Source organism: Emys orbicularis, chromosome 13 (assembly GCF_028017835.1).
Source record: "Emys orbicularis isolate rEmyOrb1 chromosome 13, rEmyOrb1.hap1, whole genome shotgun sequence".
Classification (NCBI taxonomy): Eukaryota; Metazoa; Chordata; order Testudines; family Emydidae; genus Emys; species Emys orbicularis.
In genome coordinates this window covers 28499062-28511859 of record NC_088695.1, presented here as the reverse complement: position 1 = coordinate 28511859, position 12798 = coordinate 28499062, and the positions used below count along the sequence as shown (strand labels likewise).

Below are 12798 nucleotides of genomic sequence, written 5' to 3'. Positions count from 1 at the left end.
GGGACGACTGGTGCAGAAGCTGCCTTGCCCAGGTTTACATCAGCAGGGCATTCCCCTCCATGTGGGGAAATCTCCACTGCTCGCATACAGCTTGTGCCCTGCTCAGGGTCACAATGGGGCCTCACTGATGGCCATATTAGGGTCAGGAAGGAATTTTCCCCTGTGTCAGATGGGCAGAGACTCTGGGGGGGTTTCACCTTCCTCTGCAGCATGGGGCACGAGTCACTCATTGGTTTGAACTAGTGTAAATGGTGAATTCTCTGTAACTTGGGAGTCTTCAGTAACTCCGCCAGAGGCTGGGATCTATTACAGGAGTGGGGGGGTGATGTTCTGTGGCCTGTGATGTGCAGGAGGTGAGACTAAGTGATCGTGATGGACCCTTCTGGCCTTAAAGTCTCTGAGTCTATCTGGTGCGCTGCCAAAGGGTAACCAAAGCTATTCAATGAGAGCGACCCCTTCTGTCAGCCCACTGAGGTCCCTGGACTTGTTCTGGTGTTACACCAGGCTGTGACAGGCCAGGCAGCCCCAGCAGTTCCACGCCCCAAGAGGAGCTCTCCCCAGATCAAACACAGACCTGGATGATTGCATCGCTGGGGATTTCGGGGGCCCTGCTCCATTAACCCACAGGCAGGGCATGCAGGATAGGGGTATGTCCACACTGGGGGCTGGGGGGGGGGTAATTCCCAGCGTGAGGAGATGAACCGGCGCTAGCTCCCATCAAGATAGAGGGCTAAAAACAGGGCGCAGCATGAGCAGCAGGAGGGGCCAGCTGCCCACGTGCGTGTACAGCCAGGGCACCCTTAGGGCAGAGAGCTCAGCAGTGCTAGTGCTGGGGTGGGGGCACCTGTGGAGGAGACCTGGCTGAGCTGTTTTACCAGCATGACATTCAGCCCTGCCCTGAGGGGGGAGCTCCATCAGTGCCACAATTTGCACCAGTCCAGTGTACCCTGCTTTCAAACTGCACCAGTGCAGACTGTGGCTTATGATGCTTTTGCCTTTCTGCCCTAGCAGCCCAGGGTTCCAGTCCAGTGTGTACAAAGCCTAAGGAATAAATCAAGGCTCCCTTTGCTAGCTCTCGGGCATGGATCTGGAAAGGTCTCCTGCTTGCTTGTGGGGAAATAAAACTACACCTGTCCTCGGGAGCCAAAAAATCTTACCGCGTTATAGGTGAAACCGTGTTATATAGAACTTGCTTTGATCCGCAGGAGTGCGCCCCCCCCCCCCCCGAGCACTGCTTTACTGCATTATAGCCGAATTCGCGGGTCGCGTTATATCGGGGTAGAAGTGTATTTTGATAAGTCCAACTTCAAAAACTACCCAGAGTGAAAGGCCCGAAGTTGGATTTAGAGATTTTCTTCTGAGCTCGTCCCCAGCCCTCTTCACATTGGGAATAAACTCAGCAAAGCATCTACAGGCCACTTTGGAGTCGGATGCAATAATCAATCTTCATTTTGCACAGGAATGTAATGTTGGGTCCCTCCTGGGTTCCGATGATGATTTAATAAGCTATAATTTAATTAAAATGCTATCCACTCGGAACGAATATGAAAGGAGATTAACAGGCACAAAAATTAATGTAACATTTAAAATTCATCTTCCCCCCTCGGGGGGGTTTCTAATGCTTTAATAAATAGATCAAAAGTTTATAATCTAGCCACAGCCACCTTAGAGATTGTGTCTGCGTTTCCACAGCTAATAAAAGCTTACACGGCACGTAATGTCGCACTTCCTATTTCACAAGCCAGGGGAATAGATGTGGGTGGAAGTGACCTCCCTAGGTAACCCATTCCAGTGCTTCACCACCCTCCTAGTCAAATCGTTTTTCCTAATATCCAACCTAGACCTCCCACACTGCAACTTGAGACCATTGCTCCTTGTTCTGTCATCTGCCACCACTGAGAACAGCCGAGCTCCATCCTCTTTGGAACCCCCCTTCAGGTAGTTGAAGGCTGCTATCAAATCCCCCCTCATTCTTCTCTTCTGCAGACTAAACAAGCCCAGTTCCCTCAGCCTCTCCTCATAAGTCATGTGCTCCAGCCCTCTAATCATTTTCATTGCCCTCCGCTGGACTCTCTCCAATGTATCCACATCCTTTCTGTAGTGGGGGCCCCAAAACTGGACGTAATACTCCAGATGTGGCCTCCCCAGTGCCGAATAGAGGGGAATAATCACTTTCCTTGATCTGCTGACAATGCTCCTAATAATGCAGCCCAATATGCCATTAGCCTTCTTGGGAACAAGGACACACTGCTGACTCATATCCAGCTTCTCGTCCATTGTAATCCCCAGGTCCTTTTCTGCCATTTGTAAGCACTGAATTTCAGGTTAAACCCCCTGTCATTCTCAGAGCAAAACTCAGCCAGAATTGCCCGGTGTCGTCTGATTTCACACTGGGGCTGCAAAGATTGCCCCTCTCTACACCATAAATTCAGGCACCAGGCGATTTCCCCCTGGTTTCAGTTCCCACCGCATCTTACCGTGTGGAGCTGCAAAGGGGCTTTGGCTGTTAACTCCTTGGTCCTTCAGCTTGTAAATTCCTTGAATCAATGAACACGTACTTAGCTGGCTGCACACTGAGGTGCATTGAACCTGCTCTCCCTCCATCGTGCCATGCTCATTTGCTGGCCTTTTCCACTCCCTTTGCACTGCCAGAAATGACAACATCAGGCGGCAGCAAATCAGGCCCCCTGAAATTTTCTATTGCACATGCTCAGTGTGCAATTTTCAACCCAGCCCCATCTTTGTTAAATCGAGCCTGACTGTTGTGATTTCCAACCGTGCAAGGGCCCTGGTGCTCAGGACAGCCGCGTGTGCTGGGTTTCACGCTGCAAACCTCAGCGGCCGGAAGTGTGCTTGCAATTCTTTTTTCTAAATGAGAAAATGACATCTCCCATTCCCAGCCCCCACTCGCCCAGAACGTAGACACGGCCGAGGGACTTTGCCCAAATGATGAAAATTTCAGCCCCCACAGAAAGCTCTTGGGCTGTGAAAACAGGTTTAGAAACTGGTGTGAAGGTTGGGGGAGACAGGGCTAATGGCACCTGCTCTTCTGTTGTTTTATCTATTGCATGCATGCACGATGGCAGAATACGCTCTGAGAGCCGCATGGCCACATTTATAATGGTGAGAGCAATTACCCATTGGAACAATTTACCAAGGGTCAGGGTGGAGTCTCCATCCCTGACCATTTTTCACTCAAGAGCGGATGTTTTTAAGCTCTGCTCTGGGAATTATTTGGGGCAGTCCCATGGCCCTTGTGACACAGGGGGTCAGACTAGATGGATCACGATGGTCCCTTCTGGCCTTGGAATCCATGAATCTCCACCTGTGTAAGTCTAGAGAAACTCTCCTGCTACCAATGGGTTCCTCCGGATTTACACCAACGTAAAAGCAGAATCTGGCCTGGTGAGTCAAATTCCTCCCTAGTGACGCGTTGGAGAGGAGAGTTGGGATCGCAATGCAGGAGATTCGTTAGAAGGGGGTTGGGAACGCTTCTCCCCAGGCAGGTTTCCTTTCCCTTCAGCATGCTGGGAGCTGCTGGTGGGCGCTGTTCCTGAGCCGCTAACCCAGGAAGTGCCCTGATGTGAGCAGGTCCCACCCTCTCCCCATCCCGTCTGGCACCAACACATCCAAAGCAGGGGAATGGCCTGACCTGTACCTGAGCCTCGTTCCTCATCAGGTAGCGCATCTTGCTGAGGATACACTGCTGGAGCTGCTCCCACGAGATGGCTCTGTCTTCTCTCGTCAGCAGCGGGGGGCCAAACCTGGAAAGCCACAGACAGCGGGTTGGAGACAGTGCTAGAAAAGGAATCACTGGCCAATCCGGGCAGGAGCCATCTCCTTAATGGGCACCCACCCCTCGCTGAGCCTCTCAGACGTCTCTGGCCATCCCCTCTCCTGTTCAGGGGTGAAAGCCCACGGTGTGCTAGGATACGTCCCAGGGGCTCTAGCTGGTATGGGAGAAGGGAGCCCCAAAGCACACAGCCATGCAGAGAGGAAGCACTGCCTAGCAGTCAGAGCACAGCACCGGGTACCCTGAATTACTGCCTCCATTTGTCAGAGGGATAAACGCAGACAGAGCGAGAGCAGGCACACAAGGAGTCAATGGAAGATCCCGGAATGGAACCCAGGAGTCCGGGCACCCGTTATTTCACTCCAACCATTAGACTCCACTACCTTCTGAAAACCACCTGTTACTTGGCAATCGCTGCAACATTGAAGACAAGGTGGCACAAATAGGACATTTCTGGGGTTCCCACAGCCATCCACTGGGGAGTTTCTTGCACTTTTTTTTTAAGCGTTCGGCACCATTCAGGCTCTGAGGGAGGTTCCCCGGCTACATGGGACCGCTGCTCTGCCCCAGGCTAGCTGAGGACTTCAGCGAGCGCTGAGTGATGCAGCGCAGGATGCATGAGCGCAGCGCAGCAGCCGAGAGGAGGCGAGCCCCATGATGAGGCTGGAGTGGGTAGGAAGTGGATCACCTGGCCACGGCTGCTGGGACAGCAGGGCTCACACCCACGCTGGGCCCGTCTGGGTGAAGTCCAAGTGCTTCCCACTCAATTGCGCTCCATAAAGCGTGGCGCATGACAAGCCATTTCCCAGCCGATAATGTTTTACTAGCAGCTTCGAGCACACAGAGAATGGTATTTAATGGGATTTGTGATGTGAAATGCGAATTCATTACCAGCCGATGGCGGCCCGCCAGCCAGCGGTCTGTGTCAGAGCTCCTAGCGGGGCACGCTGAGCCGCTCCCCCCCTCGGCCCGAGAACCAGCTTGAAAGGAAAAGAAATATGGGCTGGGCTTAGCGTCTCTGGGGGCCGAATGGCCCAGCGTGGCCAGAAGACCCAGCACAGGGATTCCGGGAGCAGCACCACCTTCTGTTCCCCTCCCTGGAGCCCTGCCCCATCCAGAGGAGGCAATTAGCATGCCAGAATGCCTGCTTTCTCCGGCCTTAACGATAGCCCAGCTGCTGGGCCAAGCAACAGAAAGAAAATCACTTCCAACAAGCCCCAGCTTCTGCTTCATTGCCCACTTGTTCCGGCGCCTGCCTTTCCGGAGATGCCGAGCAGGCTCGGCCGGGGCGCAGGAAGGGGGAGGCAGAGGCATGTTCCAAACTGGGCCACTGCGTTCTCCATCGAGCGGGGAACCAACCAATGGATCCAAACCCCTGCACTCGGCCCAGCATGGGGTGGGTGCAACGACACGACGTGAATCAAGGGAGGAGTCTGTGCGTGCAGGAGAGACCTCTGAAAGTCAGGGGTATTGCTAACGTGTCTGGAGGGCCAGCAGCCCCTAACAGAAGGGTGCCAGGGTAGGATCCTGGCTGCTGGAGATGGGAAGGGCCAGGAGACCATTCTCTGCTAGGTCATGGTTTTGTTGCTGGGCCATTTTTGATGCTAAGAAATCTTTCCTGGTGACGTTCACAGCCAGCACAGGAGGGGAGGCATCGATGGGGCAGGCGCTATGGCCCCCGTCCCCACTGCATCACTGACTGACCCGCTGCATAGCTGAGCTCCCAGCTTGGACTTTGGACAATGTTGCTTCTCACCTGCCTGCCAGACTCAGGATGAGCAAAGAGAGGTGGGTCAGACAGGAGCTGAGGAGAACCTGGCCCAGGGCTCAAACCCAACCTTGCCTGAGGCCCCATTGATCAGTTCAGCTCTCGCTTATGCCCACACTCCTCCAGGTTTCCCATTTCCAGGTGCAACCTGGAGCAGAAGCACTGAGACTGTTCTTGTGGGAGCTGCTGGCGCTGGCAATCCAGCGAGCCCCTTTGCAAGGATCCTGCCTGAGCAACGAGCAAATAGCTGCCTGTTGCTAGAATGACTCTGAGTTTCCATTAAGGGGAAAGCAAATCAAGAGAGGACAGAGCCCATCAGAGAGCATGGTGTGTGTGTATCTCCTCTGGCATGCTCTGCACCCAGCTGAACACAAAATGGCTGCCTGTCTCAGCAGTGTCCTAGGGGAATAATTCAAGGTACAGTCCACAGGAGTCACAACAGTTACAGAGCTCTGCTTCCTGCGCTGTTCCCAGGGAATTCCCAGATCAGATGAGCAGGCATGCTTTGGGGACTTCTCCAAACCTCGGCGCTTCGCTCAGTATTACGGGAGGCGGTGTGGGGGGGTCTGATATTGCCAGAGCTACACAAAACCCATGCTTCTGTTTGTGTCTCTGGACAGACACACCCCAGGAGCTGTATATACCATACCTGCCTCTGTCTCTCCATCACTCCTCTGCACATGCCTGGCCCTGCATGTCAACCACCTCCCGGAACAGCCAGGGACACGCAAAGAAAACCCTCGTTCTAACTGACAAGACTCACTATTGTCTCTTTATTGACACTCACACTATGTATCTAACACACAAGAAAGGGCCCAGAATAGATCCAAACAACACAGATACGGTGTTGAGATGTAGACTTCGGATCCAGGGTTTTGGTTCAACCCCTTCTAAGGGCTGGGGTCAGTCACAAATTGTGGACTGACCCCTGAACTTTCCTAAAACATGGGTGATTGTGAGTCAGGCTAAGTTCTCTGAGAAAGCAGCACAGTCACGTGGGTAGGATGCAAGACTCTTGGGTCCCATTCCCAGCAATGACTTACTGCATGATCATGTGCAAATCACGCCCCAGTCTGTGCCTCAGTATCCCCATCCACAAAATGGGCGTAGCAATACTTACTCTCCTGTGTTCGGCACTTACAGATGTAGAGGGCTAAACAAGAGCTAGGCGTGGTTATTAAAATAACACTCATCCAGCCCAGACAAATCCCAATTCTGGAGCATTCTTCAATCGTTTACCCAGACACCACCATTTCAGCCGTCAAAATAAACAAATAAATAACTATAGGTTGTCAGCAAATCCAGGCTGCACCCGAAAAGGCAGTCTGTAATGCAGGCGCAGCAAGGAAAAACCAGTCGTGTGTCTCCAATTCCCTCTGCCCTTTATCCTGACACATGGGCCGAGGGAGTGCCTCACAACGGCCACAGCGCACGAGAGGAGACACGCCCAACGCTGGGATAAAGTCCCAGCCGGGTGCAGAGTCAGCGAAAAGGACAGAGCAAAACCAGAGTCCCAGAAAGTTCAGAGCAAGAGCGAGAGAAGGAATAACCCAGCCAGGGGAGAAACAAATTCCTGGACCCCCGTGGATTCATACACCCCCTGGCTCCTGTTCAGCCCTGCCAGGAGCTGGCTCCTGCCCAAGAAAGCCAGCTGGGGGCACCATGCTTATGCCCAGGTTGAATTGGGCCCAGCAGGTGCATGAAACAGAGAAGAGATCCAAGGAAGGACAACCCAGCCCTCCCCCCGACACGCACACACGCAGCGCCCCCATCAGCTCCTCCAGCGGGTGATGTGTGACAGGATAGCACAATAGCACACGGCCAGGGCTGTACCCGCCGTCGTTCACCGCACACGCCTGCCATAGCTGCTGGGAAGGCCACGGCTCGGGGCGGGCGTGGTCAGCGTGTCACGTCTGTGATGCTCCTCGGCTGTATGGCTCCAGCCGCTGCAATGCTCACCGGCCCCCGGGGCATCCGACGAGCAGCTTGCTGCTGGCACGTCCCCGGCTAGCCAGGGGCCAGGCTGACCTACCATACAGCCCTCTGGGACACAGGGCCCCTGCGGAGGCCAGCCGAAGCAACACTGAAATGCAGGCTGTGTAAAGCGCTGGGGAAGCACCGGGCTCACCCCGTCCCTGCCAGCGGGAAGGTTAACACTCAGAACTGGGCAGGCGAGGCCCGGGCTGCAGCCCAGCTCTGCCACAGGCCGCTCGTGGGACCTTGTGCACGTGGCCCCAGCCCTCCCTGACTCGGTTTCCTTCCCTACGCGGCGAGCTGGCCGAGCTCCCGCCGGTGCCAGGCTCGGGGCCCGTGGGGACACTCCGCTGAAGGGGCTAGCCGAGTGCTGCCGATGGCATTAACACCCCCGACCCACAGCCGCCGGCAACGGGGGCAAAGATCCCCCGTGAGACGTGGGCTGCTGCCTGTCTGCCCTCTGAGTGCCCTGCTGCACTCCTGTGCCCTCTGCCCCACCCTGGTTCTGGGCCGTTCCAGGGAGCGATGCCCCATGCAACAGACAACGTGGCATCATCTCAGAGATGTGGAGGCAGGGGGGGGGCCTGTGACTTTTCCTCCAGCCCTCCCCACCCTCGGCCCAGGCAGGGAGAGCGTGAGGCGCCCTGTGACTGGCACGGCCCTCCAAGAGCTCAGACGGGTGCTCAGTGACAGCTCTGTCCCCAGGAGAGTGGGAGGGAGCCATGGTTCCCCTCCTCCGAGCTGGCTTTGGACGGAGGATCGAGAGACCAGGCAGGGTCCTGAACCGGCAGCATGTGTGAGCGTCCCTGCCCCTGTGCATGGAGAGAGAACAGAGCCTCAGCACGGCTGGACCCAGGCGAACAGGGAGCAGAGGGATTGGACAAGGTACTTGGTAAATGGCTTTGTGTTGTTGGGAGAGGAGAGGCTGGGACGGAGTCCTTGTCCCAGAGTGAGGGGGGGCACAGAGCCCCCTCATGGCCAGATAGAGTATTGCAGCAGCTCTGCCTCAGTTTCCCCACTCTCTTCTTCGGCAATCAGAGTGACCTGGCCCTCCACCCCCCTCCCGGGCCTGAATCCTTCACTCAAAGTCCAACAGAAAATAGCAAAAAAGTCTTCAGCCCGGCTGGGAGCCCCCTTCCTTGCAGATGAGTCCCAGCTGCAATGACTGGCAATGCTGACCCCCATTCCTGGTCTGCAGTCCCACCACCCAGGGCCTGGCACGCTGTCCCCCTGCCCAGGCACTGAGGCACACAGTGGTGAAGTGACTTACCCAAGGCCACCCAGCAGGCCAGTGGCAGAGCCAGGAACAGCCCCCAGGTCTCCTGAGCCCCAGGACAGTGCTCTAACCACTAGACAAGAGATTCAGAGACTTGGCCATGGCTTGCCTGCTCCGTCCCAAGGAGACAGGCGCCATGAGGCACCCAGTGTGGTAACACAATGGATCCTGGAGAAGCCAGCAGGAGCTTCTCCATGTGGATTTGGGCAAGTGCACATTGAACCATAATGAATTTGCAATTGCACCCTCTGGTTTGCACTCCCGGCTGCACAATGCGTGCACCAAACTGCATGAGATGCACATTCCCTGGCATATAATGGAGGCAAAGCGACATACCTGGCAGCCTGCTGCCCCGTCCCTGCTGTGTTACAGAGGAGAAGCAGCACTCTCCCGCCTCCGCCATGGTGCAAGGACTCCGAGGACATGGCCCCGGCATGGGGCAGTCGCTGGCCTTCAGGATCGGAGGAGTTGGGGGAAGATGGAAGGCTGAGGGGGCAGCCTGAAGAGGAGAAACACAAGAGCAAGAGGGCAGAGAATGAATCCCTGAGTCAGGGCTCCGGCATCGCACGCTGCAGGGGGCATGTATGGAAGCACCGATCAGGGGACAGTTACCGACTTGTTACCCCAAAGAGAGTGGGGCAGTGAACTCCTGGCAGGCCGGTGACCATGGAAGGCCAATGACATGCTGTCTCAGGCAGGCCTCCGGTGGCTCCTCCTCCCCCTGCCAAGACTGCAAGCTCGGGAGATCCGGTCCCCCGGCCTGGCTGTGCGCTGGGCTCCCCTTCTCCTCACCAGTCTGTGAGGCATGGGCAACCCCAGGGGCATCGGTGATCAGCTTAGGGCCTGTACATCTCCTCCTGCCCTGACGGGTAAATCCCACTGAATAAGACTGCTTTCCTGCACTACCAGAAAGAGTCCCGAGCTGAGCACTGATCCATTTGCAGGGTGCACAGCTGGTGAGGAGAAGGGCATGGCCCTGCCCACGGAGCACCTGCCATCTCCCGACCTTCTTACAATCAGGGCTGGGCAATTAACCAGAGCCCCTCAGTCTCTGTACGGTTGGGAGACAGTAGGAGGTGCTCCGTGCAGCTTGGCTGCCACGTGCCCCAGCTCCCAGCGCTGTACGCTCCATCTCCTCTGACACTTTCCAATGTTGGGACTCTCGGTTAGCTTGGAGAGGTAATTAATCACTGCCAGGATGTTGGGACTCTCGGTTAGCTTGGAGAGGTAATTAATCACTGGCCGCACACAGCATCACCCAGAATTACACTGCCGGAGGCTGTGGAACCAGATTTCCTGCCGGCCTGTGGTTTCAAACCCCCCATCTATCCCCACAAACTAGAAACCATGGTGGGGACTGACCGTGGCAGGGGTGGGGATGGTCAGCGGTTTAGCCATGTGGTTTGCCCACCACCCCTTTTGCACTTGTCATGCAACAGGCAATCAGCTCTCCTCTGGTGGGCACAGAGCACAAGGACTTTGGGGGCTGGCGGGGTGGGGGAGAGCAGGGACCGGCACAAGAACCCAGCTGGCCCATCCTGGGTGTCACCCAAATGCCAACCCCCCTGAACCACACGCCACAGGGCGACACTTGGCCGAGCGATGCCAGGCAGAATGAAGATGCGCTCTGGGCACACACACAACCCTGGCAGAGAACAGGAGACTGGATGCCACCTGCTCCCCCACCCCACACACTCTGATACCGTCACGCCCCTGGCACCTCCCCCAAAGGCCGGATGCGCTGGTGCAAACCTTTCTGGGCTGCTGCTTTCTCCAGGCTCCACCTTTTATCCCCTCCCTGCTCCATTCTGCCCTTGAGTGCCAGCTCCCCTGCCAATCCCACCGACAGGTCCCTGCCCTGCTGCTGCCCCCGCCAGCCCAGCCGAGCGATTCCTCCTGCACCTGCTCAGGAGAATCCAGCCCTCGAGGGAAATTAATCCAGTCGCTTCAGCCAGGTCCTTTGTGCAGCTCTGTCCCCGTCCCTGACGCGCCACAGAGCACAGCAGACCGAAGCAGAGCCAGGCCTGGGTTGAGGGGTACGGGCAAAGTGAGAGGGGCCAGGCGTGCTCCACTCCTAACCAGGGTCCTGGCAGCCCCGCACTGGGGAAGGCCCCTGGTGGCACGGGCTCATTTCTGAAAGGACGATGACACAACACGTTCTGGGCTGTCAGAAATCTCTGCAGTGTGGAGAGGTATTGGCTGGGCGGGAGGGGAGCCCAGGACTGAAGGCAGGAGGTGGGGCAGTGGGGTCAAGATTTGTGGGCGCAGGCAGCGCTGGGTGTTAGGGAGCCCAGAGCTGGAATAGCAGGAGGGCTGCGGGTCAGGAGTGAGGGGCATCAGCAGAGCCGTCAGGTAAATAGTCCAGCATGTGCGTCGACTCTCAGGTTTCTCTAGCCACCACCAACCGACTCATCCTTCCCAATCACCCTGCCAATCACAAACCCCACAGTGCTCACCCTGCCCTGCCCCGCAGCTCCCAAACATCACTCAGGACAATGTGCCTCTGCACCACAGTGCAAAACAAACTCATTGGGGAGACGCTCCGACATGTTTAACACCCGGCGCAACGTTTCCATTTCCACAGAGCTGGCCGGTCTATCTGGTGCCCTTCCGGTCCCGGTACTGGGGGCTTTGCAGAGGCCGAGGCAGCCCCGTTTGCTCCCTGGTTGCTGATGCTGGGGAATGCCAGGATCGCACAGCGGCCAGAGCCCAGCCCTCAGCATCACGGCTTGACGCATAACTTCTGAACATTAAATATTTATGGATATCAATTGAGAGCCAGGAGAAGTTGCTGCCTTGGGGAAATCCATGCCAAGCCTGGTTCTTTGAAATGCCATCTACTGACCCCTGCTCCGGCACTGTCGGGCCCTCGGAATCGCGCAGAGCACTGAGCCGTTGCGCCAAAGCTCAGTTAATTCAGCGAGGCCCCCGGGGGGCCGGAGTGCGGGCACGGCAGAGCTGTGTGAGGGGAGCCCAGGGCTGGGATAGCCACGGGGCCTGCAGGGCGGGAGTGCGGGGAGCGGCAGAGATGTGTGAGGGGAGCCCAGGGCTGGGATAGCCACGGGGCCCCCGGGGGGCCGGAGTGCGGGCACGGCAGAGCTGTGTGAGGGGAGCCCAGGGCTGGGATAGCCACGGGGCCTGCAGGGCGGGAGGGCGGGGAATGGCAGAGCTGTGTGAGGGGAGCCCAGGGCTGGGATAGCCACGGGGCCTGCGGGGGTGGGAGTGCGGGGCACGGCAGAGCTGTGTGAAGGGAGCCCAGGGCTGGGATAGCCACGGGGCCTGTGGGGCGGGAGTGCGGGGCACGGCAGAGCTGTGTGAGGGGAGCCCAGGGCTGGGATAGCCACGGGGCCTGCAGGGCGGGAGTGCGGGGAATGGCAGAGCTGTGTGAGGGGAGCCCAGGGCTGGGATAGCCACGGGGCCTGCGGGGGCGGGAGTGCGGGGCACGGCAGAGCTGTGTGAAGGGAGCCCAGGGCTGGGATAGCCACGGAGCCTGCGGGGGCGGGAGTGCGGGGCACGGCAGAGCTGTGTGAGGGGAGCCCAGGGCTGGGATAGCCACGGGGCCTGCGGGGGCGGGAGTGCGGGGCATGGCAGAGCTGTGTGAAGGGAGCCCAGGGCTGGGATAGCCACGGGGCCTGTGGGGCGGGAGTGCGGGGCACGGCAGAGCTGTGTGAGGGGAGCCCAGGGCTGGAATAGCCACGGGGCCTGCGTGGCGGGAGTGCGGGGCACGGCAGAGCTGTGTGAGGGGAGCCCAGTACTGGGATAGCCACAGGACCTGCTGGGGCTCTCTTCCCTGCCCACAATAGTTGGAGATCACTCATGGGAGCAGAATAAAGTCAAAAGAGCTTAAAAACAAGAACTGGGACTTGGATTCCACTTTTGAAGAGCCCAGCCTGGCATGCTGCCCTTGTCAGCTGCTTGGGGCTGTTCTCTGTTTGTACATCACCTGGCGCCAGGGGGGGCTGGCCTGTGACTGGGGCTGCCAGGAAC

At 57.4% G+C, this 12798-nt stretch overlaps 1 protein-coding gene across 1 annotated transcript in view; it reads right to left on the bottom strand.

The window, feature by feature from the left end:
* Positions 1–12798, bottom strand: part of USP43 (ubiquitin specific peptidase 43) — a 177669-nt gene that overhangs the window by 35975 nt on the left and 128896 nt on the right. The window contains exons 7-8 of the mRNA XM_065415820.1: positions 9148–9310; positions 3653–3764 (exon numbers count right to left, since the gene is read on the bottom strand). Coding sequence (XP_065271892.1) covers positions 3653–3764; positions 9148–9310 — 275 coding nt within the window. The remainder of the gene's footprint in view (positions 1–3652; positions 3765–9147; positions 9311–12798) is intronic.